This window comes from Aythya ferina (assembly GCF_964211825.1).
Source record: "Aythya ferina genome assembly, chromosome: 19".
NCBI classification, from domain to species: Eukaryota; Metazoa; Chordata; class Aves; order Anseriformes; family Anatidae; genus Aythya; species Aythya ferina.
In genome coordinates this window covers 12,128,093-12,155,992 of record NC_140309.1, presented here as the reverse complement: position 1 = coordinate 12,155,992, position 27,900 = coordinate 12,128,093, and the positions used below count along the sequence as shown (strand labels likewise).

Below are 27,900 nucleotides of genomic sequence, written 5' to 3'. Positions count from 1 at the left end.
TGACTGTTCCTAAATTGCTTTTTAAGACGATGGCAAATTAGCTGTGGGAACAAACAGAATCCTGAAGTTTCTGGAAAGGACATGGGTAGAGATATTTTTCTACATGGAAGAAAATAAGCCAGTAGAAATTTAAAAATAAAAAATTCTTATATTTTTGGTAGATACATCCCAAGCCCAGAAACCAGTAAGCAGCTCTGCAAGAGACTCTTTCAATCAGCCTGAGTGGGGACAGAGCTCTGTTCACATCGTCTTTTCCTTCCACCTCCCTCTTAATTCCTGACTCCAGCTCTCAAGGGGACCATGACAATACAGAACAGTGTATTTTCCTAGGTACACTTACAGAGCATCTTTCACGCACTGGAGACGACTACATAGCTTCAATATACCTCTCCATATGTTTCCTTGTTCCACATTTTCTAATTTTCAGCTCAAACATCTCTTCCCAGTTTCAATCCACAATATTTAGCTATTTATGCATCATTTTTGGCAGTAAATTACACATACACAGTGCTAATCCATCTCCAGAATTTCTAGCCAAAACCAAGGATTCCAGCATTTCCTAGAAAAATACTTAAAAAGAAAATTACAGAACAGTATTAGGCCAGCTCCACAGCAGAGTCTGCTCCACACTAGCCACTGTTTCCTATGATAAAAATCTGTCTGGCAACCGATTAGAGAACAATAACAAAGAAACAGAAATAGCATGAGTTGGGGTGGGGGCTCCAATTTTCCTTACCCCTCCAAAATCGCGTATTCACAGAGCGCAAACAGGATCACAAAGTCGAAGCTCGTATTCACCACCTACCTCCAAGTTTGCTAGGTCCACGCAGAACAGCCCTTTCACTCGGCGCAGCGTGACCCGCTGACTGTTATCCATGTTCACAGGAGTTTTAGCTGTCGCCCAGTGCCATAAACAGTGCATTGTTACTGCTATAATCCCTTCCAGAACTACAGGATTTTACAAGCAGTCATTATTCTCGTTTTAAATATAGGTTTTCAAAGAAAGAAAGGAGCCCAACAGCAATTTTAACAGCAAAGAGCTTTCGAGCTTCACAATGTCTACAGCAAGTCACTGGGCAAAAATAGGCTCAGTCTGGACAAGAGGAGTCAGCAGATATTCTAAATTAGAGCCGGTGCTCTATTTCTGACCGAGAGCCTGGGAGCTTCTGTGCTTCCCTGCACGGCAGCTTTATTTGGGAGAGGGCCGGGGGGGAGAGAAAGGGGAGGGAAAAGGGGGAGGGAGAACAAGAGCATTGTTCCTCTAGCTGTTGAGCTAAAGAACTGCTTGCAATTAGGCTGTTTTCCAAAGGTGTTATGTCACCGATTAGCACAATCTCTCAATGTCTCCAGCAACAGTAGAAGTGCGAAGGGAATCAAAACCATTTCAAAAAGCCAAAAACAAACAAACAAAAAAAAACCAACCATGAACTCAGGCCTCTCTCCCGATTTGGCCTTGACAAGCAGTGGGCCACAGGAAAGCCTTTCACCTGCGCACAGCTCCTGTGCTGCGCGTCTCCAGCCAAGGTGGCCATGGCAGGGCCCTGCGGCTGGAGGCCTCCGAGGATCACCGAGGGCACACGTTGTACAAGACTACGGGTGCTGGCAACTTCTCCAGTCAGCTTCAGAGACTAAATTCTCAGAGAAGAGAGGACTACGTGCCTCACGTGAAAAGGTGATTACAACTCATCTGAGGTTTTCCTTCCCACTTAGGGCTTTTTGGAAGCATTAAGAAGGAAACCCAGTATGATTACTTCAGTTTTACAGACAACAAAAACACTTCAAGAGCTACAGATCCAATTGCTCTTTGGAGCATTTTTTTAAATTATTATTATTAGCCCAGATATTTCAGTCTCTCAAAAATCATTTTCAAGACTGAGTTGCAGTTCTCCTGCTTGGCTAATCTAAATGCTACAGAAGCTCTCTGCAGCTGCATGAAATGGATGCAGAACTTTTACAAAATAGCCCCACATTTGGAATCATGGAGTAATTTCAGTAGGTGCTTCGTGCACCCTGTATTTTTGAACCAGGGAGCAGAAGGAACGTAATTAATTACCTTGGTCATTGCTTGGGTGAAGGTAATAAGAGAGCACAAATAAAAACCACAAACAGTTGGAAAATGATCTCTCCTGACTTGGACCAAAATCAAATTTGCTCACATTCTTTGGTGACCACACATAGGGAAGGGCAGTCTTGACAGTGTGAAAATAAAATCTGGTACTTTCAGATTCCTGAAAATATCAGATGTGTCAGACTTGAATTGTCCACCTCCCTGCCCCCTGCTCCACTCCTCTTCATTTCTTCCCTTCCCCCAGTTATACAGGCATCACAAAAGATTTAAAAAACAGCTACAAAGACATTCTTTTAGGCTCAAGCAATTCCAGTAACCCTAGAAACCAACAATAGTTGTGAGCCTGGCTGTTTGGCCACAGCAACAGGCTGTTTTTCTGTTCTCTCATTGTCGCTGCTGTACCTTCAGCTGTGCTATCTAAACCCTAGCTGGGCTGGAAGGCAATATCCATTTAAAGCATCATGTTCAAAAGCAATAGTAGTAAATAAAATGAATAGCTCAGTCCTGAACTCATCCTATTTCACCAGAACCTGTTCAGTTACATCTTGACCAATCTGGAATAACTGCCATAGAAACCTGCTGAATTTCTCACTCAGACTTTGACTTCATCAGGAATCTGCCTGTAAAGAAAATCTTTGCATGTGTAAAGATCAAAGAAAACCGATTGAGAACGCTGTAATCTGGCCTGCAGTGCCAAAAATGTCACCAAAAAAAAAAGTGGAAAAAAGCCTTTTCTGCTTTGTTTAGCCACCAGGAGACCAAGCTCTACTTCTATTGCCATTAACATTACACTGAACAGAATTGTTCCCAGTAGAGAACATCATGGATAAATCACGCACAGACCAAAGCCAAGGGAACAATCTGATGCCAGTTCCCTGTGATACTGGAAGTCCTAGTTATCATCTAAACATAGCCAGTTTTTCAGGCTCTAAAAAAATGTGTCCAGACAGGAGCTAGGGGCACTGACTTGTCATTTCTGATTCCAGCAGAAGCATCAGATTACTCTGTGCAGTAAAGAGGCTTCCAGAAATTTACATGTTGAGAATTAAGCAATAAGGAATTTGTAAATATCAGAAGCAGCCATGGTCTGTGAGCATGAACAGCTGATGCTGGCCACCACAGCAGAGTTATTCATTCCATTCTTTTACACTGATGCAATGTTCTTAGGTATCAGTTTGAACCAGACTTTACTCACGGGAGCAGGTGTTTGTGTAATGAAAAAACATATATATATGTTTCTGAGTAAAGACTCCTTATCAAATCCAAACCACGGCTTCACACCTGCCCATTACGGAGGATACTGGCTTGCAGCCTACTTTGTTCTTCAGTCAGAGCACTGTGACAGCCTGTTTCAGAACTCTTCTGGCGATCTGAGTTTAGAGGGATGCAGTGCTAGTGGCTGTCTTTGGATATTCACTGATTTATAATTGAGGCTTATATGCTTTTGGAAACAACAAAACTCTAGGCTTTAACAACTCGACATTTTTGTTCATTTGTTGGGTATATCAGTGTACTCTAGGTCCTTTTTCTGCTAGTACTGGACACAGAAAATAGCGCAGTACATCATTGTTATATAAAAGCTATTGAGTAAGTCGTGGTGTCATTCTTGGATTTAGCAGGCAGGAGAGGTGGTGATGATACCACAGGACCTCTGTCTCATACTGAGTAGCAGATATGAGGCTTTGCTTCAAATGCTATTACGAGAAGATCCCTACTAACTCTGAGGAGGACAAAGGGAAGGGAGTATTTCAGCATTCCCACTGTGTGATCTCTGCTCCAGGGAGAGATGGAAGCACCCTTTCCACCAAAGGTCCCCATGGCTATCCACGCACTCCCACCTTGCTGGTGGCTGTCTTCCGCTTACCTGTACAACTTCTTTCCTCACGTTGACAATGTCTAACCAGTCATTGAATCTTGGATAGCTGTTGAGCTCTGCTGTCCTGTCGTTCAGCGGCACACTCAGCTTACACTGCCGTTGTCTGTGGATGTAGTCGATCAGTTTCACCTGTTCGGATCCAGAAATAAACAGTTAAGTTCCTTGGGATAAGTTGTCACCTTCACAGGCAATGCTTGTACAGTACCTAGTCAACAGAGATGCTGCTTTGTGAGTGGGGCTCTTAAATGATCTTAAAAGAACAAGAAACTAAGTTTTATTCCAAAACTTCTGTCACCATTCTCATGCCTAATGTACTACACAGAAACTGTCATGCCAGGCACAGAAAAACAAAACAACAAGAAGGAATATAATTTGTGCTTTATGCTTACTTATCAAAAAGAAAATATTCTCAGAAGATTTCTGACTGTCACACATCCCATGGGGCAGACTTTAGCTTCAAAACCTTCCTAACAAAACAATGCCTCAAAGCAAGTTAGCTGATCCATGATTTATAAACCAAAACATGACCTTAGTAAACAAATTTTAACATTTGAGACAAGATCAGACTACAAATGAAAAGGAAAAACAAAACCAAATATATTCTTTGTCCACTAATCTCTCTCAAGTTTCTGCTCAAAATGTTCTGGCCTATGTACCTGAACAATGCTACACAAGACTTCTATGCACACAGTTACACAGGGGAAAGACAATTAGATCATTTCCTCCTTCCCCAGATAAAGGATGTGTAAGAAATTAGATGGAAAATGGATATTGCACTTGATCTCAGCTAAATGACCCCCATGTGGAGAATGCTGCTTTTGGCCTGCTCCTCAGTTTGGCAGTACACCGACAGCACGGCAGAGATGCTCCTGGATGCACAGGCTGATGACAGGCATCTGAGAAGATCTGAGAACCTGATCAGTAGTAAAGTACAGGACACATCCCTGAAATCTTGGAGCCAAAACTCCAGGCAACAGGATTAACTACCTCAGAAAGGGGATTTCGCTCTTAAGCCCACTTCCCCTCTCCACATATAATTGTTTTACTGGGAGACAAAAATTATTTTTTTCCCCTCTTGACTTCGTTGTGAGCCAGTCCTGCAAACATATAATCATGGTGTTGATCCATGTGGTCTCGCTCTGGAATCAGCTGTTAATAACACATTTCTAGCTTGTGCTTTCCTGTAAACTCCGCTGAGGGTTTTACGAGCAATCCGACTACCAGCAACTATCGCACTCCTGAGTTCAGACAGCAGTGCCATGAAGTACGAAATCTATCAAAAAGTGGATTGATACAAACAAAAGTGAGCGATTCACTCAGCAAACAGAGAAATGCAAAGCAATGCCGCTCTGAGGCGAGGCAGCTGTGCAACAACAGAAGTGCTGTGTCCTAGAAGACGCGGCCACTGCCCTGCAGTTAGCCTGGCCACCCAGCCGAAACCAGGGGAACCTTTTAACCCTGACTTCCTCACACGGCTTTGAAGCATAAGACCAAACAGAAATTACCTTGGAAATCCCATTCAATCTTTCTCAGTACCCATTTTTGTTAAAAAGGGGATGATAGCGCTTCCTTTTTTCCACCCCTTGCCTGCTGTCCCCGGTCAGTTCCCAGCAGCAGCGCGGCCCGGCCCGCAGGGCTGCCGGTGTGCTACGGGCGGCCAGGCACTGCCGCACCAAGCAGGGCCGAGGCAGCTCGCTCCCTCGGTAATGCCACGTGCCAGAGGGCCTATGTGACTTCCAGACACTGCTGCTGCTTGGTCTGCACGTGCCCGCTCTGAGGCTGGTTGCCGGCAGCACCCTCCTACACAGCCGCACCATCAGAGTTCGGACAGCTCTGCAACGTGCCTGCCCTGCTGCTGCAGGGCGAGCTCAGTGCAGCCAAGGGGCACGCAGGACGTCTTGCCTGGCTAAGTCGTGACCTTCTGCTTTCTCGCTGTCATAGGTATTTTCGCCTACCCGGTGAGCTCCCCGATCTGCAGTCAGGTGAGAAACGCGCCTGGAGATGCGGTTCGTAGTGTTTTCCTGCTAGCTGCTTGGTTTCATTTTTTTTCTGCTGCTCATTGTACTTTTCCCCCACCTCACGCTTTGGCTTTGTATCGTACACACTCTGACAGGCTACAGCCAGCTGGCCCGCATTAGACATGGTGTGACTTTGCAGACCTTCATAGCAATTAAAAATAAGGCTGTGCATATTGCATGCGTGCACATGTGTTAACAAGACCAACTGGCGTTCTCATCTACAGGGTCTCATTCTACTCAAGATACTTGGTTCTGCTCTTATTGCCTCCAAACGTAGCATGTTTGCATCCTAACTTCTTCCCTCAGAAGATATTGGGGCAGAAGAGATTAGAATGAGAAGGGGGGACTTAGCTGCGACAGGAGCAGAATAAGCACAGCCCTGACAGGAGAAGTGAGGGCAGCACACCTTGCCCTTCAGGAAGAAGAGGGGATCTTGGCAGCCCATGGGCTAGAAGTCAGGTTAACAAAGGGCACCAAGTAGGAACAGAGGCAATAGGAACAAAGAAGAACTGGTATGGATGCAGAGGGAAGGTCTCCTAATAAGGGTCAGAGAGGAGCTTGCAGGAAGTTTGAGGACTACACAGCAGCCCCCAGTATGCAAAAGTCAGCCTACACAAATAAAAAATAGCACAGCTTCCCGTCTGTGCAATAGGCATGTCGTGGAGAGGAGAGGGAAGGCTGAAATCACCCAAGCATTCTCTTTTCTGGAGGCCATTCCAAGTAAGGTTCAATGACTATATGCACTTTGATATACAAACTGCAACCACAAAATCCAGCCAAAGGCAAACAAGTCAGCTGTGCGTCTGCAAGCCGCAGTATGCAGAATTCCCAGGGAGCTGTTTTATGTTACTGCTTCTTCCCGCAGGTCACCTCACCCCTTCCCCATTCCTGGCCAAATCTCAAGGTTGCTGAGCACCTAGGGAAAGAAGAAAGGTTGCCTGAGCGGGGATTTCGGACTGGCAGTGCCAGCCACAACAGGCCTATGTGTAAAAGTAGCGGCTTGGCTCCTCAGTCACAATCACAATCAGTGATCTGGTATTTTAGTGTAGGACCTTACATCAGGCAAGATTTGTCTTCCTCAAAGAAGTATGAGATATCAGCATGGTCTCTAGAGCTGCGGCATTTAGCATATTTAGTTATATGTAGCTCTAATGATATGCAAACCCCTTACAATTCGCACATGACCCAGCATAAAGCAGGGAACTGCAAGCACTGACTGGGATAGTAAGAGGTGTGGGAATTCGTTCCAAAAACTACAACAGAAAGCAGGATGGACTTAACACCTATTTATAAAACAAAAATCAGAAATTAAGTCAAAGAAATTATCCAAAAGATATACGAACCCACATTATCTTACAGCAATCTCTGCAGTATCACGAGGACAGCATGCTGCTTAAAGGAAGCGTATTCTTGAGGTACAGTCACTTTTCTCACATCCCCCACAAAAGCCTTCCTCGCCAATTTCAACATAACACCAGAACATCATGTTTAACGAGTAAGAGACTGGACCTCAGCTCTGGGGAGCTGGACTCCACTCTCAGCTCTGCCACTGACCTGCTGTGTGACTGGGAGCAAATTAAATAATCCATCTCCTCTTCCATCCTGCATGGGGCTCTGCCTGCATAAACTCCCTAGAGCAGGCACTGTCTTCAATTATTTTAACACTGCTTAAAAAATATGGATTCAAATCTTTTCATTTGACAAGGTTCATCCATAGCATAAACTATAAGGACACTGCAGGAAGGTACTACCCAGTGCTGCACGGATTTCAGTGTTAAAACTTTCCTTCTTCACTGGGATAAACCAAAAATGTAATCCTCAGAAATGGAAAAGTAGTCTGACAGCACAGATCTGAGTGTTTCAGATTGCTAAGTCTGGTTTTCCCATGACAACTCCTTCACATTTACTCTTCGAGTCCAGAATTGTTTTCCTCCGTTCCTATAAATAGTATATTTGCACTCTCTTCCCACCCTACGTGCACCACGCTTCTCCCCTAGGATGGGTTTCATTTTGTTATTTCCTGCCCAGACTTTTAACTCAACTACATGGTTTGGCTTTAATAGCTGAGCTGTTGCAAAACCCTTTTCTGAGAACATAATAAAACTTCTGGGTTCAGTGACGCACATAAAAACCCACAAACAACATGCAGGTCTCCAACCACGAACTAGACAGAGAGATAAAGCCAATAGTAACTTATTCACTGCCTGCTTGCCAAACGGCACATCCTACTCATCACAAATGGCAAATCCCACAACAGAGGGGGTGATAATCCAACTGCCCCTAACCCACAGAAGTGCGGAAGAACCAGAGCAGAGACAGGACACAGAGCAGCTGGTTACAGGGCGTGCTGCATCACAGCCCTCCTGCCCTCGGCAGCAGCCTGCAGCTGATGGCCAGGCACCGCGTGCTCATTTGCCATGAGAATTACACTTCTTCCAAGGTGCGGTCCTGGATGCACATTTATCTCCTCCTGACAGGTTTGTTGTTTGTTTGTTTCTATATAGATGTCCATTTACAGCACATGTGGGAATCAGGCCCAAGATGTTTAAGAAAAACATGCCAATCTTGAATTTTTATCTATTTATACAAAATAAACAGCCAGATCTCTTGAGATGCAAGTTTGCCTGTGTTCATGACCTCAAGTCAATAGTTGGGAGTTTCACAGAACAGGAACAAACCAAAACCAAACACATAGCCATAGACACACACACACACACACACACACACAAGTTCTTCAGTTGTATTTCTGCAGACATGGCACATGAAAGCAATGGCATCTGTAGAGCTAGAAATTACACGTTAAAGAAACTTGGGACTCTCAAAGGTACTCTGCTAGGGACTCTGCTATACCAAAGTACCAGCCAAGATTCCTTCAGAATCCCAACGGTTGGTTGAGAAAATGTTTTCATGTTTTCACACTAACTATCACGTTCTCCTCACCGATGCCTATAACTTCTCTAGGCGACTTGGAACTTACGCAATGTTTTGAAGATTTTTTTTGCAACATTCAAGATAGGCAGTTGACATTATTTTATCAACAAATCAAGGACATGCTCAAAAGCATGTCATGCTTCTCCTGTCCCAGGAGATGAAATCTCACAGAGTCTGGCAGCACTTGAAAGGACAATTAATATGAGCTTCCACCAATACTTCCAAGCCTACAGCCACTTACTGCCTTGCAATTTAACAAGCCCGTGGCTGAAAATGGATGACCCAGCTCTTACATGTGGCTAAGAGAAATGCAAATCACCTGTATTCCTCCAGGCAGGAATTAACCAGGAAAGAGCTCCTCTGTTAACCTCCTGCCAAGAACAGGACCCAGAGGGCAAGGGTGTGCTCTCTGAAGCAGCAGACAGCAGCTGCAGCAGGACATCACATCTGGGGATCAGTGTCTCGCACAGTAGGGAGGTTCTGCACTTCTGCCTTTTGCAACAGGAGACAAAATTTCTGATCTCGGGGTTTATCTGCACGTGGACGCTGGGAGAAGTAAAGTGAGTCATCTTAAGGCATCCAGTGAAAGGGGATTCACTTCACACCTTTACCTGACTCTTACCTATTTTCCCCAGTGCCACTACACAGACAAACCCTAAGTCAGACAAAAAAAAAATAAAAAAAATCTTGAGCAACCTGAGCACTGAATAGAACATAAAGAGGTCAGAATCTGACTTGCCAAATTTGTCTCAGAAGCCCTGCTCAGAAACCATGTGAGAAACTGATAAAGATCTCTACAATCATCCAGAGCCCAGCTGCGCTGTGAGTGTACTTCAGGACACCTTTTTCAAAGTCACCCGAACTGAAAAAGAAAAAAGGTGCAACTGAGTCGATCCAAGGAACTGAAAGAACCAGTACTTCATTTTTATAGAGCAAGCTGCGCTGTACGCAGTGCTGCTTATGTTGGGGATGAAAGCCGGGGAAGAACCCGTGGCGTGAACAAGAGCCCGGCACAGCCCGTGCAGGCAGCCCAACAAACCCAGCCCTTGCTGGCTGGCCCGGAACGATGGCCCAGCAACGAGGGGACCTGGCCGGCACTTCTGGGACAGCGCTGCCACCGCCCGCAGTGCCTCACGCTCCAACAGAGCTACGGAGTCACCTGCGTGCCACAGTAACGCAGGGGATACCGAGCAGTAGTTCACCTTCAGTGAACTTGCCTCAAGCAGCTGACTCATTTGAATGCCTCCTGGCTATCTCAGTTCTTATCACCATCTGCTCACAGTATCGCCAAGCAGCAACTGAAGTCTCAGAGGTCCTCATTTCCCCTCTGTGTTCAACGGAGCAGCTTGTCGTGAGTATAGGTATAAAGATACCTCTATAGCAGTATGGACTGTTCCCTTTCTAGTAGAGGGAGAACTAAACCAACGCCTGCTTTTGACTGGCTTAACCACATCTGCCTGGTGAAGTAAAGTGTAAAAAATTTACTTTACAGAAATCAAGTCTGTAGATAGCCCTTTCACATGACATACGCTCACATTTTGCAGTGAAAACTGATCCAGACCTGTTCATGGAAAATTTTGCTTGACTGCAGAGAAAACCCTGCTTCCATCTGTGCTTTCCTTAGGAGCACTCAGATGATGTAGGATTCAGCTGGTGACTCCTAGGATCTTACAAACCTCGAAGCTGCTTTGAATCCAGCACGGATTTCACACAGCTCTTTTCAAGGCAAGCACAAGAGCTGCACAGGAGCAAAACACGCAACAAAATAAGAAGAAAAGACGGAAAAAAAACATTTCAGGAATTATTTGTATCCTACAAAACGAGGTCACTCAATTTCTCACCCACATGATTCTGCCCTCAAGAACAACACTGAAGGATAATATTTTGTCATGTATCTTCACCAGACGTAGGAGGAAGGCCAAGCTCGCAGGTAAAACAGTACAAAGAAAGAATTGGTAGCAGAATCATTTATTTGAGATGATATCTGAGGAAAGGAACTCGTGCATGTCAGGCGCCGACCTGCAGTCAGCGGAACTCACGTTCCCTTGCACCCAGCTGACTCGTTCAGCACAGAAGTGTGGCTGGGCGTGCAGCACAGCTCCTGTCACCTCCTGTCACCTCCTGTCCGAGAGGAGAGGCTGTGTTCTCGTTCGAGCTCTGCTACCACAGCAACCAGACCACTTACTTCTTGGTGTCTGTCTCTTATCCACATCTTTACTGATTACAGAAATGCAGTCAGAGGCACTGGGTATACAAGTTCCTGCTGTGCTGGACCACAAGCACAGCCCCCTTTGAAAAAGCCTGCAGAACAGTGTTACTGTTCTGAATGCCAAAACCAACTTATGAACATTAACACGCTCACAACAAGGATTAAAAACACTTTGATTAAAAACAGGTTGCACAAAGTCCAGGAGCAGTTTTAGAAACAGGTCACGAAGGACCCATCTTTCAGTCCTCTGCCCTAACCACTAGAGCACAGCAGCAGTAACTGCTGTGGGGCTCCCAAAAAGCAGAGGGAATCGGAACGATGGCAAGGACAGGAGCAAGCACCAGGTGACTGCAGCTCTGCAGCCACACCACGCTGCAGCGAGGAAGCTGTGGTAATTTACATCAGCAGAGGGTCTGTGCTTGGAGCCTCCATGCCAGCCTCGCTTGCAGCAGCTACAGAGCAGGAACACCAGACCACCTCCTGCTGCTGCAGAACACGGCTGTCTGGGCTGGCTTAAGGACTTTTGGTTTTGCTTATAAAAGAAAAGGAAGTAGTTTCTCAATGCATTGCTAAACAAACCCTGCAAAACAGCACCCAGCACAAGCCAGCAGAAAAGTGTACACACAAGGTACACTCAAAAAAAAAAAAAAAAAAAAAAGCCTAAGAGAAATGAGTAAATAAAAGCATGGAGAGGTAGAGGGATAGGGGGAGATGAAACACCAGATGGATGGATTTTCCTTTGAACCTTCAGTCACGCCCGAGGCTGACACAATACCCACTGCCCAAACACTACAGTATGTTATTTCTGCTTTGTCAGATGATGCAGACAGCATCATTTCTGGGTCACTTGGAGGCCACGTACCACCTCTCTCCGCTCCCCTCCTTTCTTTTTCCACAGTCCCAGCAACCAAGAGCTGCAAAGGCACAGCTGAGGCCTCCCCAGCTACGGGTAGGAGTGGGAGGACGACGCTGCACAGACGGTTGCCTGTACATGATAACACGATTCTCTTCAGAGATTTCTTCCCAGAGAGGCACATGAGCCTAATGCAGCCCCAGGCACAGTCCTCTGCTCAAATACCAAAGGTTTCACACCCAGTGCACACTAAAAATGAAAGCCCTCCCCCTTCCTCTATAACCCAAAGACATGCAACTGCAGCAGAACGATGAGGAGTGCTCCGCAAGACTCAGAACTGTACTTGCTGTTTGCTGCCACATCACATCTGCAGCTCAACCTTCCCTCAGCTCCCACTTCTCTCCAGCACCCACCTAGCTACTTCAGCTCAGCCGTGCCTCATTAGGCTGAACTGTACTTCCATACAGAGCACAGGAAGAACAATCCCTCCCCTGCAAAAAGGGGATCCTGAAGGATATCATTACTCCAAACTAGCCTGAAGACTTGTTAAGGTTTCCTATTCACTCTTGAAATCAGTCTATGTGCCACTCAGAAAGCTGATGATTTTATCGTGCCACGCACAAAACTTCTGTCCAAACACAGAGAATCTCCCGTTCTCATTCATTTGATTCCCTCCCCAGGGTCCCAGGTCGCAGCCAGATCTCAAACAGCTGCTGGAGGCTGGGGGACGACCTGGGAACAGCATCACTGTCACTTTGGTTCTCAGCAGCCAAGGCTCCGAAGGGAGGGAGTCTTGGCCCTCAACCAAGGTCTTTAACAATAAGATCACAAATACCTGTAAGAAATGGACTAGGCAGAGCTAATCATGCCTTTGGCAGGAAAGCAGAAAGGATCTCCAGAGATCACTTCTGGGCCTCTGCAACTCAAAGGCAGAGCAGTCCCATGGCTGACTCTGACCCTTGTCGTAACAGCTCTGAAAGAAATTTGGAGAGTCTCAAGAAATCAAAGACTTCCATCTCCCGCTCCAAGAAAAGACCAGCCCTGAGTAAATCTTTCTTGACAGCTGGAGAAACTGAGGACCAGATCCTTGTCCTCCTTCCCATTTCCTGCACTCCCGGGCACCCTGAGGACATGCGCAGGGGGCTGGCAGCGGTGGCCCCGCGCTGTGCAGGCCCCAAGGCTCCCGTCTGGGTCTGCCCAAGCACTCGTGGTGCTGCCCTGCCTCACTGAGCCGCAGGAAAGGGAGGTCGTGGGGTGCCCACACGTACAACACAGGCTTCCCAAAGTACTGAGATAAACCACTCCTTGTCCAACCTGCCTGCTGTAGCCTGTCAGGCTAGACAAAGGTGAATGCAGCCTGAAAATCATACTAACGCCATGCTTCTCCCTGCAATTGTTCAGCCCTTTGGCAAATCTATTGTCTCTCTCCTCCCTTAAAGAAAACAACGACTCAACCCCCCTGCCAGTTTTACAGTGACCACAGCCAGAAAGCAGCAAGTGTCAGGGAGAACGATTACAAACATTTCTGAAAATTAAGAGGAAACAACAGGTCATCTTCAGGGGGAGGGGGAAGTTACAACCCATGGACCTCTGTAAAACTCAAAACTTACAGTGCCTTTAAAGCTGATATCCCCCGTCATTTTTAAGATAACGCTAACCATTCTTACACTTCTGTAGAAATAACTCTCCAGTGTACTTGATTTGACAGTGGGGGAGGCGGGCATAGAGAAACCAACAACCTGTGAGCATGTACAGCATAAAGGAGTAGAGTTTACAGCAAAAAATATAAAGCCAGGCATTTCCTTCAGAAAGGGCAGGAAGGGAATGACTAATTCTAGGTCCCCGTCATATTCCTCAGCTTCCCTTTCCTCCTCGCTGGACGCCTCATCCTGCAAGGTGCTGAGCACCCCCAGCTCCCACCGGACGGCGAGGGACCAAGGCACCTTGCAGGGCTGGCCCCAAAGCTGCCACTGCTCTGTCTCCAGAGGTCTGTAAGGAAATGAGCTCCTCTAAAGGAGAGTTTACTGCCCAGGATGCTGTCCACAGTCCCCAAGATTTTTTCACGTTTCTCTTCCCCTTGCCTTCCCGATGTCCCTTCTGCCAACATTTCTATTTCCGTAGCCTCAGAAAAAATAAAACATTCACAAACCTCCTGTCCCCTCCATTCCCTCAGGTGCTGGTTGGGAAAAGATTAGCAGCTTGCTCTCTGCAGCACTTGGGCTTATTAGCAGACCAAGGGAAGGAAACAAAACAACACAAAATCAAATCCTTTGCTCACTTGACTCAATTATTTGGGCATTTCAAGAGCTCCACCTTTCTCCTCCTCCCTCTGCCACGCATGCTTCCCCTAAATGCTGCTGGAGTGGACGTGGCAGAAGAGGCTTATACAGAAAAAGATGAAGCCTAGGTAGGGGCAGGTTGCAGATTTCTTTGATACAGCATTAGAAGACAGTTATCTAAGCAATGATACTTTGCAAAATGCTCTAAATACTCTACTCCAAAGAACAGAGCTGTTTTGGCAAGGACTAGGGGCACATTTCTCTGTTCAGACACTGCGTGAGAAAGCTGCTGTGTCTCACTGCTCGCGTTTTCTTCGCACGAAAATCTCTTTGGGGCTTTGTGGCTAACACTTGCCTATAGCAATCAAGCAGTGTTTCAATCATTATTCAGGTACAAATACAGCATTCAGGCAGGAGACACCTGGATCCAGATCCCCAACACACACAAAAATTTTTTTCTTTGGACCAGGGCTTTCATTTAGGCCATGTTGTGTCCACTTAGAGAAGCAGAGGAAAATATAGTTGCTGACCCAGCAATAGCTGTGTGAGAAAAAATGCTCAGGAGACTGATAAGCAACAACTGGCTACACGACAGACAATGCTGAAACAGCTATTGGCACCATGCAGCAGCCTGGAAAGATTTTAATCGGCACTTGAAAAATGATCACACACGTGTGCAGAGACAACAGGCTCCAAGTTCAGGATCCCCTCGTGCTTGTAGGCCAGATACAACATCCACTATTGTTGTGAATTTCCACAGAAACTCCACACAGCAAATCTGTGTCTGTGCCTAGTCAAAAAGGTTTTGTTGCTGTCGCTTTGTTTTGACCATTTGTTAAGACAACCACATTGTCAAAAGCAGTTTGTTAAAACCAACTTTTCCATGAAAGTGATTTTGGTAAGCTTCCCATTTTGAAATTGTTCTACGGAAACAGATTAAAGTTGTCAAAACATGTTTTTGTAATACAAAAAAAAAACTTAATTTAAAAAAGATTTCACTTCTGAATTAAATGTACAATAAAAGGAAGTGTGCCAGTGCAAGATCAGAATTTATGCACTGTGCATGTGTGTCACCCAACTTTTTTTTTTATGCAGAACTTATGAAAAGTATGAGCCTGACAAAGGTCCACATCCTCAAGCCCACGGTCCTTTCTGGTAAAAGCATTTGCAATTTTTACATCTTTCACTTTTCACACTCTATGTTCTTCTTAGGAAACATTCTTCATAGCAGTCCTTTGTCATTCCCTTCACATGACATATGCTTCATTATATCCTTTTCATCTTAACGTATCTCCTCTGCCTATCCACTGCAGAGTAAGTTCAGCAGCCTCTTGGGTTCAGGGTTTCTGCTCAATCTTGCTCAGATGACTGCGTCAGAGGAAGGACTCCACTGAGTGACAGCAATCAGAGAGGAGAAAAAACCATGCCCGCTTACAAGAAAATAAAAAGCCATTGTTACCAGCCTGCACGCTATTCTGTAACAGAAATATCCCCCTCCTAAGGAGCGGGGGGAAGACAAAGAGATCCTATGTTGTATTTCTCTGCCTGTGAACTGACAATTCTGAGCACTGGATACAAATTCATTCCTTAGGCTTCGAGACTTTCCACAGCAGCCAACCAACACTTCGTAGTTACCCAAAGATCACTCCTTTTTTTCAGACTCATCTTTCCAAGAGGAACACGAATATGACAGGCACTGCTCTAAATAAAAGCTTCCCCAGGAAGCTGAGAAGCAGCACACCGCACCTGGGCACTGAAAGGCACCAAATGCCTTTCACCAGTACCAGTACCCTGCTACACCTGTCGCTGTGTGTGCTATGAAACACCGCCTGGGCAATTCTTTGTGCAGGACTCATGGCCAGAAACGCAGCAAAGGCCTACAAATGTCCGAGGGATCCAGCTGTACTGCAGGTAGTTCCCTGCTTCTCTCAGAGGCACCGATCCGTGCCCACACAGCTCGCCTAACATTTCACTTACGTGTTAGTTTGAAAATGGGAGCACACCAAACAAGCGTCCTCCCAAAGCTTGACAAGGTCCAGACGAGCAGGCCAAATTCCCTGAGTATCAGCAGTCTCTTCAGCACCCAGCCTCTGAATCCAAAATACCTTAAAACAGGAAAAGCCCTCTACCTTCATCATCTCTTTGTAGTCATTTCTCTTGGGTTTTGGCAAAGGGAAATGATAAATGAAACTGGATTGTTTACTATTGGAAGTGCAGTTAACGAGCAGCAGACTATTACTGGCTTTCAGCTGTGACCCCATTCAAACAATACTGAAATTATCAGAGATTTTCACAGATGTCCCAGAGTGGTGGGATGGGTCCTGCCTGTTGTCTGGGCTGGCATTAGGGCCTTACCCCTGGTTAAAACAGAGGCATTTGGGAGCCCAACACAAACACTGTGGCTGCCCAAGCTGGTTGGCAGGCTGGCGCTTCATCTTCTGAGTCCACTTCCACAGGCTGCCTGAAAAAGTCCTGCACACTAAATCTCGTCTCTACAGCACTGCCACCTGCCAGTCCTTTTCTTCAATTGATAACAGAAAGGGAGAGGATCAAGCACTGCCACCCCAAAATAGGAAGCTATAGCATTACTCACAATGCTGAGGACTCGCCTGCCTTTCTTCCTGATTACTCAGCAGCTGTTCTTAAATCAGTTCTTAAGGCAGTTACTCAGCTCTTAAATGCACCTGCCAAAACCTGATTTCTCAGTACATGCATCTACCAAAGGAGCTCAGGAAGGCATTACTGCTACTCCCTTGCTTCAGTGAGAAAGTGCAAGACATTTTAAGCAAGACTCGAAACTGTGTGATGGCATCAGATACTGCACCGCTGCTGTGGATGTGGTTAAAGTACTATCCCTTATTTCCCCTATCACAAGCTCAAATCTGTAAGGGTAGGATTCCCAAGAACTGTTAGTGAGTTGCTTTTGAGGTCTGCCGAGGAAATAGAAGGCAAATCTATCCTCATGAAAGAAAAGACTATTTCTAAAAAAGCCACCGTTCTTAAAGCTTTGTTTGCCATACGTGTTACAAATCACCAGTGCCAAGGCTCCAGGTTCTGTTCTGATGAAAAAGCAAAGGTTGCTCTGAGCTGCTGCTACCAGCACTGCTTCCACAGAGACTTCTCAGCAAAAAGCAGTGGGCTCTCTGAATGCATCTGAATGCCCTTGGAGGACAACAGCAGAGGAGCCATAAGAAAGGGAGAAAGAGGGGAAAAAAAAAAAAAAGGATCCCATAAAAGCTTTTTTTTTCTTTACGTACAGATGTTTGTACTGCCAACAATTTTATGTCTAAGAATAACTTAGTGCTGTACTGCTGGACAGACTTCGGCTCCTGGGAGTGGGCTCTCTATTGCTGTGGACATCTTTCATCCACAATGAGCATTTTATGCTAGCAAGTAATAACACATCAGCAGCACTTCTCTCCAAAGCATCTAAAAAACTTCAGGCTCTGCAGTATAACCAGTTTTTAAATATGCAACCCATTCAGAAAAAGAAACGTCAAGAGAAAGTATTCTTTATTTACAAAATTCACTTTATGAAATATTCCCTATGATCCCATATTATCAGTTGTTTTTATGGGATGTTTATGATCAGAAAACGTTTACACTACACAATGAATCAAAACATAAAAGCATGCTGCTGATAGGCACTGGCCTTCCATAGCTTCCCAAAGAACAGGCACCTCAAATGCATAAGCATTAAAAAGGGGGTTGGGGCTTGTGTTGTGTTTTTTGTTGTTGTTTTTTGGGGGTTGCATTTTGCAGTGAAAATGGAGGAGATGGCTGAGAAAACCATATGCTTTTAAAAAAAAAAAAAAAAAAAAAAAGCTAACTATAGGAAATTGCTTAACTGGGATGTGGCAACTTGCCATATTCTCTGAAAGTATTTTTTAAAACAGCAAAACAACCTAATTTTAACAAGCTGCTATGAAACTGCAGTTTGAGATTGTCAAAAAACAAAATACACTAAAAGCCCTCTGTTCAAAATGTTTTTGATCCATAAATTTACGGGAGGAAAAAAGAAAACTGCTGGTATGCTGTGCCATGCAGTAGGAATCAGAGATTTTCAGTTTGCTCATCAGCTTTACAGTGTGCTTCCTGAGCGCTCTGCACAATGCACTGAGGCACAAAGCAGGAAATATAGGAATGAAAAATCTTCTCTGGAAACACAACTGAGATTCGGCTGCCAAGTAGAAAGCTGATCACCCACAGCTCAGCTCTAGCAAAAGCTCCTAAAAGAAATCAAAAATAAAAGTGGTCTGTATGAGTTTTCTTTTTCTTTCCTCCAGGTCTGGGTATACCATTATTATGTGGGACTCATACTGAGCTTGTTTCCCTGCTCAGCTTTCTTTCCTTCCCAGAAAAAAAGCACGTAAACTCATAGAGCTTATCCTTCCAATTCCCCCTTTTTCTGCAATCCCATGTGTCCGCAGGTTAGCCGTTCTGCTGTCTCAAACCAGGAACATTACAGTTGCTGGTGAACTTCTGTGTCGCTGACTTACAAGTCAGGAGACGATGCAAAGGGACACAAAGCACCTAGCCCAGGAGCCCTGATGGGAGGCACGCCTTCAACAATGAAGAGCTACTTGAAGATGCTTGGGTTTAATGTGAGATGTGGGGAAAAGCTATGAAACAGAAGAACGGTGTTGCAGAAAGGCTTTACTTCTTGCTTTTCTCCTGATTCTTAAACTTACTGAGGTGAGCTACACACAAGCTCTACCACTTAACTGTGCTCTAAGATTGCTGTTCAGTTGCTGGGTTTCTGTGACTGTTTTGAATGAAGTTTTGTACTGGACTGGTTCTCCTTCCTTCCTACTCCCCCTGCTACTCTGCAAGGGGACAGGCAGAAAGAGTGAGGCAACAGGAAGAGTAGGAGTCGGCTCTACTGAGGCCAAGCAGGATGTGACCTCTGTTCCCTAAATAGGGCAGAAATGCTTGGAACATGATATCCAAGCTGGTGTCTCCCTAAAGCAAGGAAAGACTGTATCAAGGACCAAAAGTGAAGCTGTTTATTATGGGTTAGAAACCGTGCATTTAATGACATCAGTAGTGCTTGGAAGGTGGAACTGCAAAGAACTCAATGACTGTTCCAGTGGACTCTTGCTAACAAAAACCTAAACATTGGAGTACCTGATGAAGCCTCAACTCTGCTAACCTTTGGTCCTGCTCCAACCTGAGAGCATTCGGCTCCAGCAGCCTCGGTGCCCTGCATTCATAGGGACAAAGTTTCTGGAAACCCATGTGAGCTGCTCATCCAGCTGAGAGGCAGCCCTTTCCCCCTCCAGCTGTGCTGCCCTGTTAGACTTGGCCTTTGAATTTAACAACCTCTTGGGACCATGGTTTTCATGAGCTGCCTGACCCCCAGCTTTCCAGGAGCAGCATCCAGATTACCACCTGGAACAAAGCAATGAGAATGAATTACCATAAGGTAGTCTCATCTCCAGCTACAAATACAAAGCTATGCCAAGTGTCTTTTCAGTCTCAGATCTAAAATCGCTGCATTAGCATGCAAAAGAGGCTTTATTGTTTAAGTAACCCAGCTCCCCTACTACTTCAGTGCTGGTTACGGTTACAATCAGCTTACTATGTTGGGGCTGCTCAGACAGGGAAGATGGTACCCCGATGCTAGTTCATGCTTTGCAGGTAGTGATTCACCTAGTTCAACCTCTTAATCTGCAGCCTAGGAGACCGCACCAACTTCTGAACATGCCTGCCTTCAAAGACAGGGCCTTGACTGTGAAGGGTTTCTAGTCCTAGCTGAACAAACAAACAAAGCGTTGCAATTACGGTGACTAGCTGGGTTAGTGGCAGCTCGGATGACTGAACCCCAGAGCAGCTACACCCACATACCTGAACAGGGTTGTGACAGCAGGCATAATTACTCAGGCCATTAAAGGCAGAAATAGACACATCTGCTAGGGCCACTGAAGCCTGACCCCCAGCCTGGGGAGGTAATTCTGCATGTTTCATGCACGTATGCCCCAATGCAGGAGTTTAAACACATACTGAGGCAAAGGTAAGACCTGTGCTCAGTACACATCTCCAGAGACTAAAAAGGAAAACTTACACTGCTGCTTTAGAGATTAGTGCTCCTTCTATCTCCCTTCTACTAGAAGGGGCCCTCCTTAGCTCCCTATGGATGACTGTTGGACCAGCTTCTTGCAATTCCTCGACTTTATCTCGCTTTTCCTGTTTAGCTGAAGCACTTCTGTACGAAGCTAAGTAAAACTGACCTGGAGTTTGTTTATGCTTTCAAAGGGTATATGTTTTGTGCTGGAAATCAGTACCTCTAACCAGACTGACTCTGTACTACAATAATAACTGGAAATGAACTCTGGACCATCATCTCCTAGACACTCTGGGTTAGATCACGTTGCATAAATAATAGTCAGCTCTGGGGGTGGGGAAAGGACAGACCGCAGCACTTCCAGTGACATGGAGCAGCCTGCCTTCTGCTGCAAAGGCAAATACTCTCTCAGCAGCTGCACAAAGCTTCAGAGCAGTGATAGTGTACGTGGAACCGACAGCCACAGCAATGGGAGGAAAGAGGAAAAAGCTTTGGGGTTACAGAGAGGCCGAAGGGAAGGAGCAGGCTATAAAGCAAGATACTATACAGTTTCACTTGAGTTTGAACATTGAGACCAGCAGATAGCCTGTCAGGAGCGTGCTTCAGATATCAGCCACAGATAAGCAACACTAAGGCTCCATTTGTCTCATAACCATACCATCTGTGATATCTGTGCCATTTCCATGGGAGAATTACAGTGCGATAACAAAGTGCAGGGAAGTCACTTCTTGTCCTGCTTCCACCTTTGTCCCATCTCCCAAATACCAGGAGCATCAGGACCACAAACACTTTCTCTGAAATGTGTCTGCCCTACTTACTTGTCAAAAGAGGTTAGAAAAACAGGCTAGTAGAAATGGTCTCACAAATAGGTGGACTGCTTTCAGCTCCTTTTCAAGTGAGACTACAACGTGCTCAGCTTTCATTTAGGAATGTTAGTAAGGCTCCCTTCTTGAACTTGACCATTCTGGAGAATGAGGAAGGAAAAAAAAGGCACAGGTTCAAAGTAGGCAGTCCTCCCTTTTACTGCAGGGGGAAATCGCAGAGTACCCAACTCCTCACCTCAATAGTCCTTTCTGAAGAGCCTTCAAACACACGGGCACATCCTACCTATCCTCACAAAAAGACAACAGCATAGTCTTTTCATTCACAAAAGGATCATGATAAATGATGACCTCCAAAGAGATACTGGATTTGTTCCTCTAACGCGCTTATGGAGAAGTAGAATTAGGGTAAAGACATGGTTCTGATGTCAGATATGGCCTTCCATCGTGTATCGTATATCCTTTCTTCATATATGCAGTTGAGATTTGTGCTTCAAAATTAAGCTATATTACTGTCCTCAAAGCTTTGGGATCTGACCCAGAACAAACTGAGCCATATTTCCTCTACCTCAGCAAGGAATCAAGTGAGGTAAGACACCATCAAGAATCTGCAAAACTACTCCTAATTCCAACACTGAAAGGAATTTAACAGAGGCCAGAAAGATAAAACCATCTTTAAAAGTACTTAGCCATTTTCCAGTAACAAATGAGGCTTGAATTGCATCTACAGCCTGCAGACTAAGTGCTAAAAAAACACCCAAGCTTAGACTCACTGCAAATACGGAATGAGCGAGTCGCCTACCTGGAATAAAGATAGTATTATTGCTAAAACCACTGCTACAGAACTATCACATAACTTCTAAGGCACATATATTAAAAAAAAAAAAAAAAAGAAAACAGTACTTAAATATCTGCGCTGGGAAAAAATACTGAACTGGGCCAAAACCCAAGAAGCCTTTGCTATCTTTCCTTGAAAGCCACTAATAAATAGCATCTTCAGCTTGGGGAACAACTGGTTGTGGATTTAGAGTAATGCCATGTTCTTGGCAAATATAATACTGAGAGCACTCCCTGTCTGGAACAGGATGGGAAATGTATGAATATTCATATAAATATACTAACAACATGTTTTCTTATCATTAAATCAAATCCTACTGAAGTGGAAAGAAATCTGTGCGGACTCTGAAACGGTCCCTGGTCACAACAGAGAGGTGACACAGTAGTGTGCTGTTATAGGAACCTGGAACTTGGTGCAGGTTGATCTCCACATATTATTGGCTGCCCAATGAGCTAGGAAATTTGATAGGGTGAGTCTGATCAATGCATGTTACACTATTATTCACATGGGTAATAAAGAACAGCATTCATTTTTGAACTCTATGTTAACAAGCCCACCTGATCACCCACCTCTTATCAGTTCATACAAGGCTCGGATTGGACATTGTTCCTGCAAGTTAGTAGTTACCTTTAACAACTCCTGGTACTGCCTTCCTTCAATAAGGCAGAGAAAGAATCCTTTCACATTCTAAAAATACCCACTTTCTCAGTTTGTTATCCTTTGCTGTTTGAGTGTTGTTTTTCGTTACCTTGCCCCTTCAAGAAGCACTTACTTTGCATCAGACCAAGTGAAGACAGTACGAACAGCAATTCTGTTGAAATAGCTGGATCTTTGAGTGAGGGTCGAGGCCACGCTGTTTAGGGTACTCAACCTTGAAAGGCACTTAAAGAACTGAGCAGGCATAGACTAAAGCTAAATTCAGCTCTTACTCTCATTTTAAACCGTTTCAACTCCAATGTCTCCAGCACATCTACATTCAGTAACTACTACTGTAAATGAAAAATAGGCTCACATAACCTGGCATTCATTGAATGCCAACTGGATAACCCCAAGGAGCACAAGCGAGGTCCTAAGTTAAAGCCAGCTGTACTCTTTGCTAAAGATATGTCACTTACGTGATAGCTTTAGCAGACCAAGTGTTCCATCAAGTGATATGGCTGTAAATAATTTACCAGCAACCCCATAATACTTGATTAAAACCTACTGAAAGAAGATCTAATTAAATTGTCTCAGAAAGAACAGATAATTGTATGACAGCTGCGTAAAGGGCAGATGGCAAGTGGAAGCTCATCAGAACATGAAGAAATATTTTAGAAAAGGGTACCTTTATCTGTACTGAGTTGCGATGACCTCCACCTGTGTGATGCTGACTGTTCTGGGGATCATTCCTGCTTTCTGCCTCTGGGCATCTGAACTGACAGCGAGAGTACTGGCTGTCCTCATGACTGGCATTTGGGCACCTGTGCAGTAAGTGCCTAATCTCTTCAGCAGCTGGGTTAGAGAGTGCCTACTGCATCTTTTAGCGATGAGCAGCAGACAGCAGGTAAGTTACGAACCACATGAGCCACAGAACTGGCTTTTTTTTTTTTATTATTATATAAAGGCTGTATAGAGGAGTATTAATGAGTACAGTACTTCATAGAATGGCTTGAATTGCAGGGACCTTACAGATCATCCCGTTCCATCCCCCCACTCTGGGCAGGGATGCCACCCACCACACCAGGTCGTCCAGGGCCTCGTCCAGCCTGGCCTTGAACACCTCCAGGGATGGGGCATCCACAGCTTCTCTGTGCCAACCTGAGTGGAAGCCGCTGCAACAGAATATTCAGTACTTTTTTAAAAGCTAGCAATCCAGACACCCAGAAGAATAACTCTTACCCACATTAAAAGATGCAATACCCAAAATAAATCATTCCTTTGTTCAGACCAGCCCTCAGCTGCAAATATATATTTATAGCCCAATTTGTCAGCACCTGGAAACAGGTTTGAGGATGTATTGCTGACTGCCCTCTCCACATCCCAGCAGGGAAGGAAAAAAAAAAAAAACAACAACAAAAAACGAACCCACCAAAGCACAGCACAAAATGAAACAAAAAATACTAAAATCAAAATTTGACAAGTCCCCAAACACACCATTTCTAGACAGATTTAGAAGACAGCCTTTCAAGCAGACAACAGCCATTATGGAAAAAGATTTTTCCAGCCTCGCTCACCTGGGAGCTCGCTACTGCGAGCGGCGGGGGCACTGAGACCCCCAGATCGCCAGACAGCAAGCAGGAAGGGCTTCCTGCTCTGGGGTCAGACTCTGGGCCTAAGCAAATAGGTCTTACTTCACGTGAATCTATCTATGAAAAGAATTTGAACACCCTAGAAATCAACTCCAACAATTTGTGCATACCAGCCCTGAGGTTTTTCCATGCTGAGTGGAAGCGCGTGCTGTGTCTCTGGCACGGTGGGTGGAGGAGGGCTGGTAGCATTAAGTGCCGTTGTTCTCATTTTACAAATAATCTTCGTGTACCCCAGCAATTTCCCAAGAGACTTGGAAAGCTCATGAGCACCAAACCAGCACTCCCTCCTGAGCTGGGACACTGGTCTCTGGATAAACCTGCCTCTTTCTGCCCATGTCTCGACTGGCCTCAGTTTTAAGCTGAGGAAGGTCTCCCCATCGTTTGGTAACCTCGCAAGAACAAAGACAACAGTAACCCTTCCAACAATTGCAGAAAGAGGGTTCAGCTTGGTCTCTGAGCTCATCTATCCCAGCTGGGATAAGAGAACCTACTGCCCAGAGACAGGCTCTCACCAGAGTTAACCATGCTGCTGGTGCAGCCACAGGAGACCAAAGTACAGCTTTGATCAGACACCATCCTGATACAAACACCGCGTTATCCACGCGGATCTCACGCAAGCTGCCGTCTATTTGCAGTTAGTTACACAGACATCGAGTACATAAAGTTTTTTGTTACGAGGGGAAATGGTTAAACTATCTCACAGTTTGAAAACAAACACTGCACACTCACCCCTCTCCTTGGTGGTTCCCACAACTGCCACCACGCAGGCTGACTTGTCAGGCACCTTTCCCAGAAAGGAGAATTGCCAGCCCAAATGCTTGTGATTTAAGGACAAGAAGGTCACGCACTTCAGAAAGGCTTATCCTCAGAAAACTTGGCAACTACCTGCACAGCAGCATGGGAGCCATAGTGCTCTGTAGTGTGAGAAGAAGGTGCTCTGGGCTACTTAAGAAGAGGTGGTACAAGGACTTCAGTAAGGAAAAACCCTTAACATCATTTTTCCCAAAGAAATGAGCCATTCTCACTGGTAAATTTCAAAATCCCTCACCCATTAGGGTGGCTCTCCAATTTTCCCCATGTCCTCTGCCCCAGAATTTGAAGCCAGATAAATCTTAGAGCCACAGCAACTTTCATTAAGCGGCTGGAGGTCAGGCTCAGCATTTAGAACTCCAAAGAATTCTAGCAATGCAGAGACTTGCAGTGCTTGCTGATACTGTTCCCACAGCTCAAACGCTTTGTCATGAAAGACCGTGCTGCTAACCCGCCCTGCAAAGCGGGCTGACTGCAGACTGTTCCCTGCAGCACACAGGGGCCACGCCTGGCCTCACACCACGCTCCTCACACAAGGAAGAGGGGATCACAAAAACGGCCAGGCCAGCCTACCTACGTACAGGACCCACGATGAGCGAAGGGGAGAGGCAGGGATCAGGTCTCTGTGTTCTGCCTTGTGATTTCCCCCTCCCTCTGTCCCCTGCTTTCACAGCTGCAGGAATGGCCAAGGCAGGAGCGTGCAGGAGAGCCAGGTCAAGCCCTCTCTGCAGGAGGTGTCTGCACCACCGAGGCCAGAGGACAAAGCCCTGCGAGAAGGCAGAATGCAAAGCAGCTGGAAAGACACCGCAAGGTGGAGACAGCCAAGGGGAAGCTGTTGGAGGGACCGAACCATTCCCGAGGAACCAGGATTGCCGTCAGAAAGGCACCTCGGCCACCAGCACTGGTCACTGCTCCTCCTCAGCCTTCCTCACCCCGTCCCAAACCATTCTCAGTGGCTACACGGCATCACAGAGTCAACTGCCACAGCACCTACCCGTGTGACTTCTGCTTGCCGCTTTCAGAAAGGCATCTTCAGTTGTCAGCTCTGCCTTCTCCTCCCAGTGCTGCCATGAGAAAGCAGAGGCTCGAAGCCAGATGTTAAGGCTCTCTCGAGTCACCCTTCTTGGTGTAAGCATTCACAGTAACACCCGCTGCACCACGCTGCACTGCTGCTGAAGTACGTGTCTCACCCAGATGAATGGAGAGATGCTACTACAGTTTGAATCTAACATCGTCAGGACTCCGTTAACTTCAAAGCTCCTAGCTTCAGAGCACAAACTAGTTATTCTTGGCAACAGAGGCAATTTGAGTAACACAGAAGAAGAAAAAAAGGAAAGAACACATCAGTGGAGCTGCAGCACGCCTTGGCAGCAGGATGTTGTTGTAGATTGTTTCCATAAGAATCAAAACCTAAATATTAGTGTCACACCAGAAGTATTCTGCCACGCCTCCAATCGCAGACTGGCAGCCGGTAACAGATCAGGGACGGTCAGTTAGGTGCATCGAGCATCACTGTAAAAAAGTCCTCCCAAGGAGCTGCGTTGTATTTCCTCCAAACACTGCCTCAGCAGAGACCCAGCCAGCATTTCAGGGCAGTAGCAGCAGATGGGTGCTTCCAGCAGCTCTCCTTTCCCCCTCCAAACCCTTCTTTCAGACACGGCTCGTGTCACTAGCCATGACTGCAGGTGGCCCAGGGTGCGCTGACCGAAGGGCGCCGTTGTCCCCACACAGACTGTCACCAACACAGCAGTGGTTAAAGCAGGCCCGCGGCACGCAGCCGGTGGTTTTATGAATATTATGTTTGACCCACAAAGCAAGACCAAACCAGTCTGAACACACAATATCCTGGCTTAAGACAACTGGGGCTGACAAGCTCTTTGACATCCACGCTGAGATTTCTCCCACCTTAGCTGTGTAAGCAAATGCTGCAAGTCTTTGGCTTACTTCAGTGCTATCATCCCCTTCCTCTTCCGAAGGGCTTACACACACCCCTGTGTTTCTCAGGAAAAACAGAAAAAGAAACCTTCATTTTTTCAAAGGGAGCCAGTTGAAAGCCTATGCAAATCTCCCCAAAGGGTCAGTTCCAGGACACCAATACCTGTTTTAGTTGTTTCCTTAAAACAAGGGAGAACAGGCAAAGATATAGCTTCCAGAATTAACTAAAACGAGGCAAAAAATGCTGTCTGATCTACACATGCACTAAGAGCGTCTAATATTGTTAGCTGGCACTGATCTGAGGCACTCAGAACTATCTCTATTGAAATTGTGGGAGCGTTAAAGTTGGAAATTTTATTATGTGGAAAGTTTCGGTTTTGGTCAGAAAGACAAAAGGCCCGTAAACTGAAATGTTTTGCTTGGCAGATGAAGAACAGCTTTTAAAAGGGAGACGTCTGAAAGTCAGGAGCCTTCTGTGGAAAGTTCAGTCTAAAACAGTTTCTCTCTTCCCTGAAGCTTTAAGCAACAAAAAAACTTACCACTTCTGCTTCTTTCAGCACAGCTATAGCCATACGCAGGATTTAACCCTCGAGCTTACTAAAAAGGTAAAAAGATGAAAACATTGCTCTGGACAATGAAAACTGTTGCTAGAAAATTCTCTGTGCTTTAAAGATGGATAGGGAAACACCGAGAAGTCCTTGAGCATTCCCGGGCAGCACGAGGGACACTGATGCGCATCTTCCAGTGACTACTTTCATTTGCACCACCTAATATCTTAAAGAGGTTACACCTGGTTGAGGTTTTCAGTCTGGAAAAAAGTATTAATTTCTTCTTTCCAGTTTATTCAGCATCAGCAAGAACTAAAAATAAAACCTCATGCTAGAACCTGCAAGCCTCAACAATAGCCCCC

General features: G+C 45.6%; 1 protein-coding gene across 1 annotated transcript in view; it reads right to left on the bottom strand.

Moving 5' to 3' along the window:
* KSR1 (kinase suppressor of ras 1) overlaps positions 1–27,900 on the bottom strand; it is a 63,355-nt gene that overhangs the window by 27,051 nt on the left and 8,404 nt on the right. Inside the window, 1 exon segment of the mRNA XM_084492782.1 lies at positions 3,933–4,073. Within this exon segment, the coding sequence (XP_084348908.1) occupies positions 3,933–4,073 (141 nt within the window).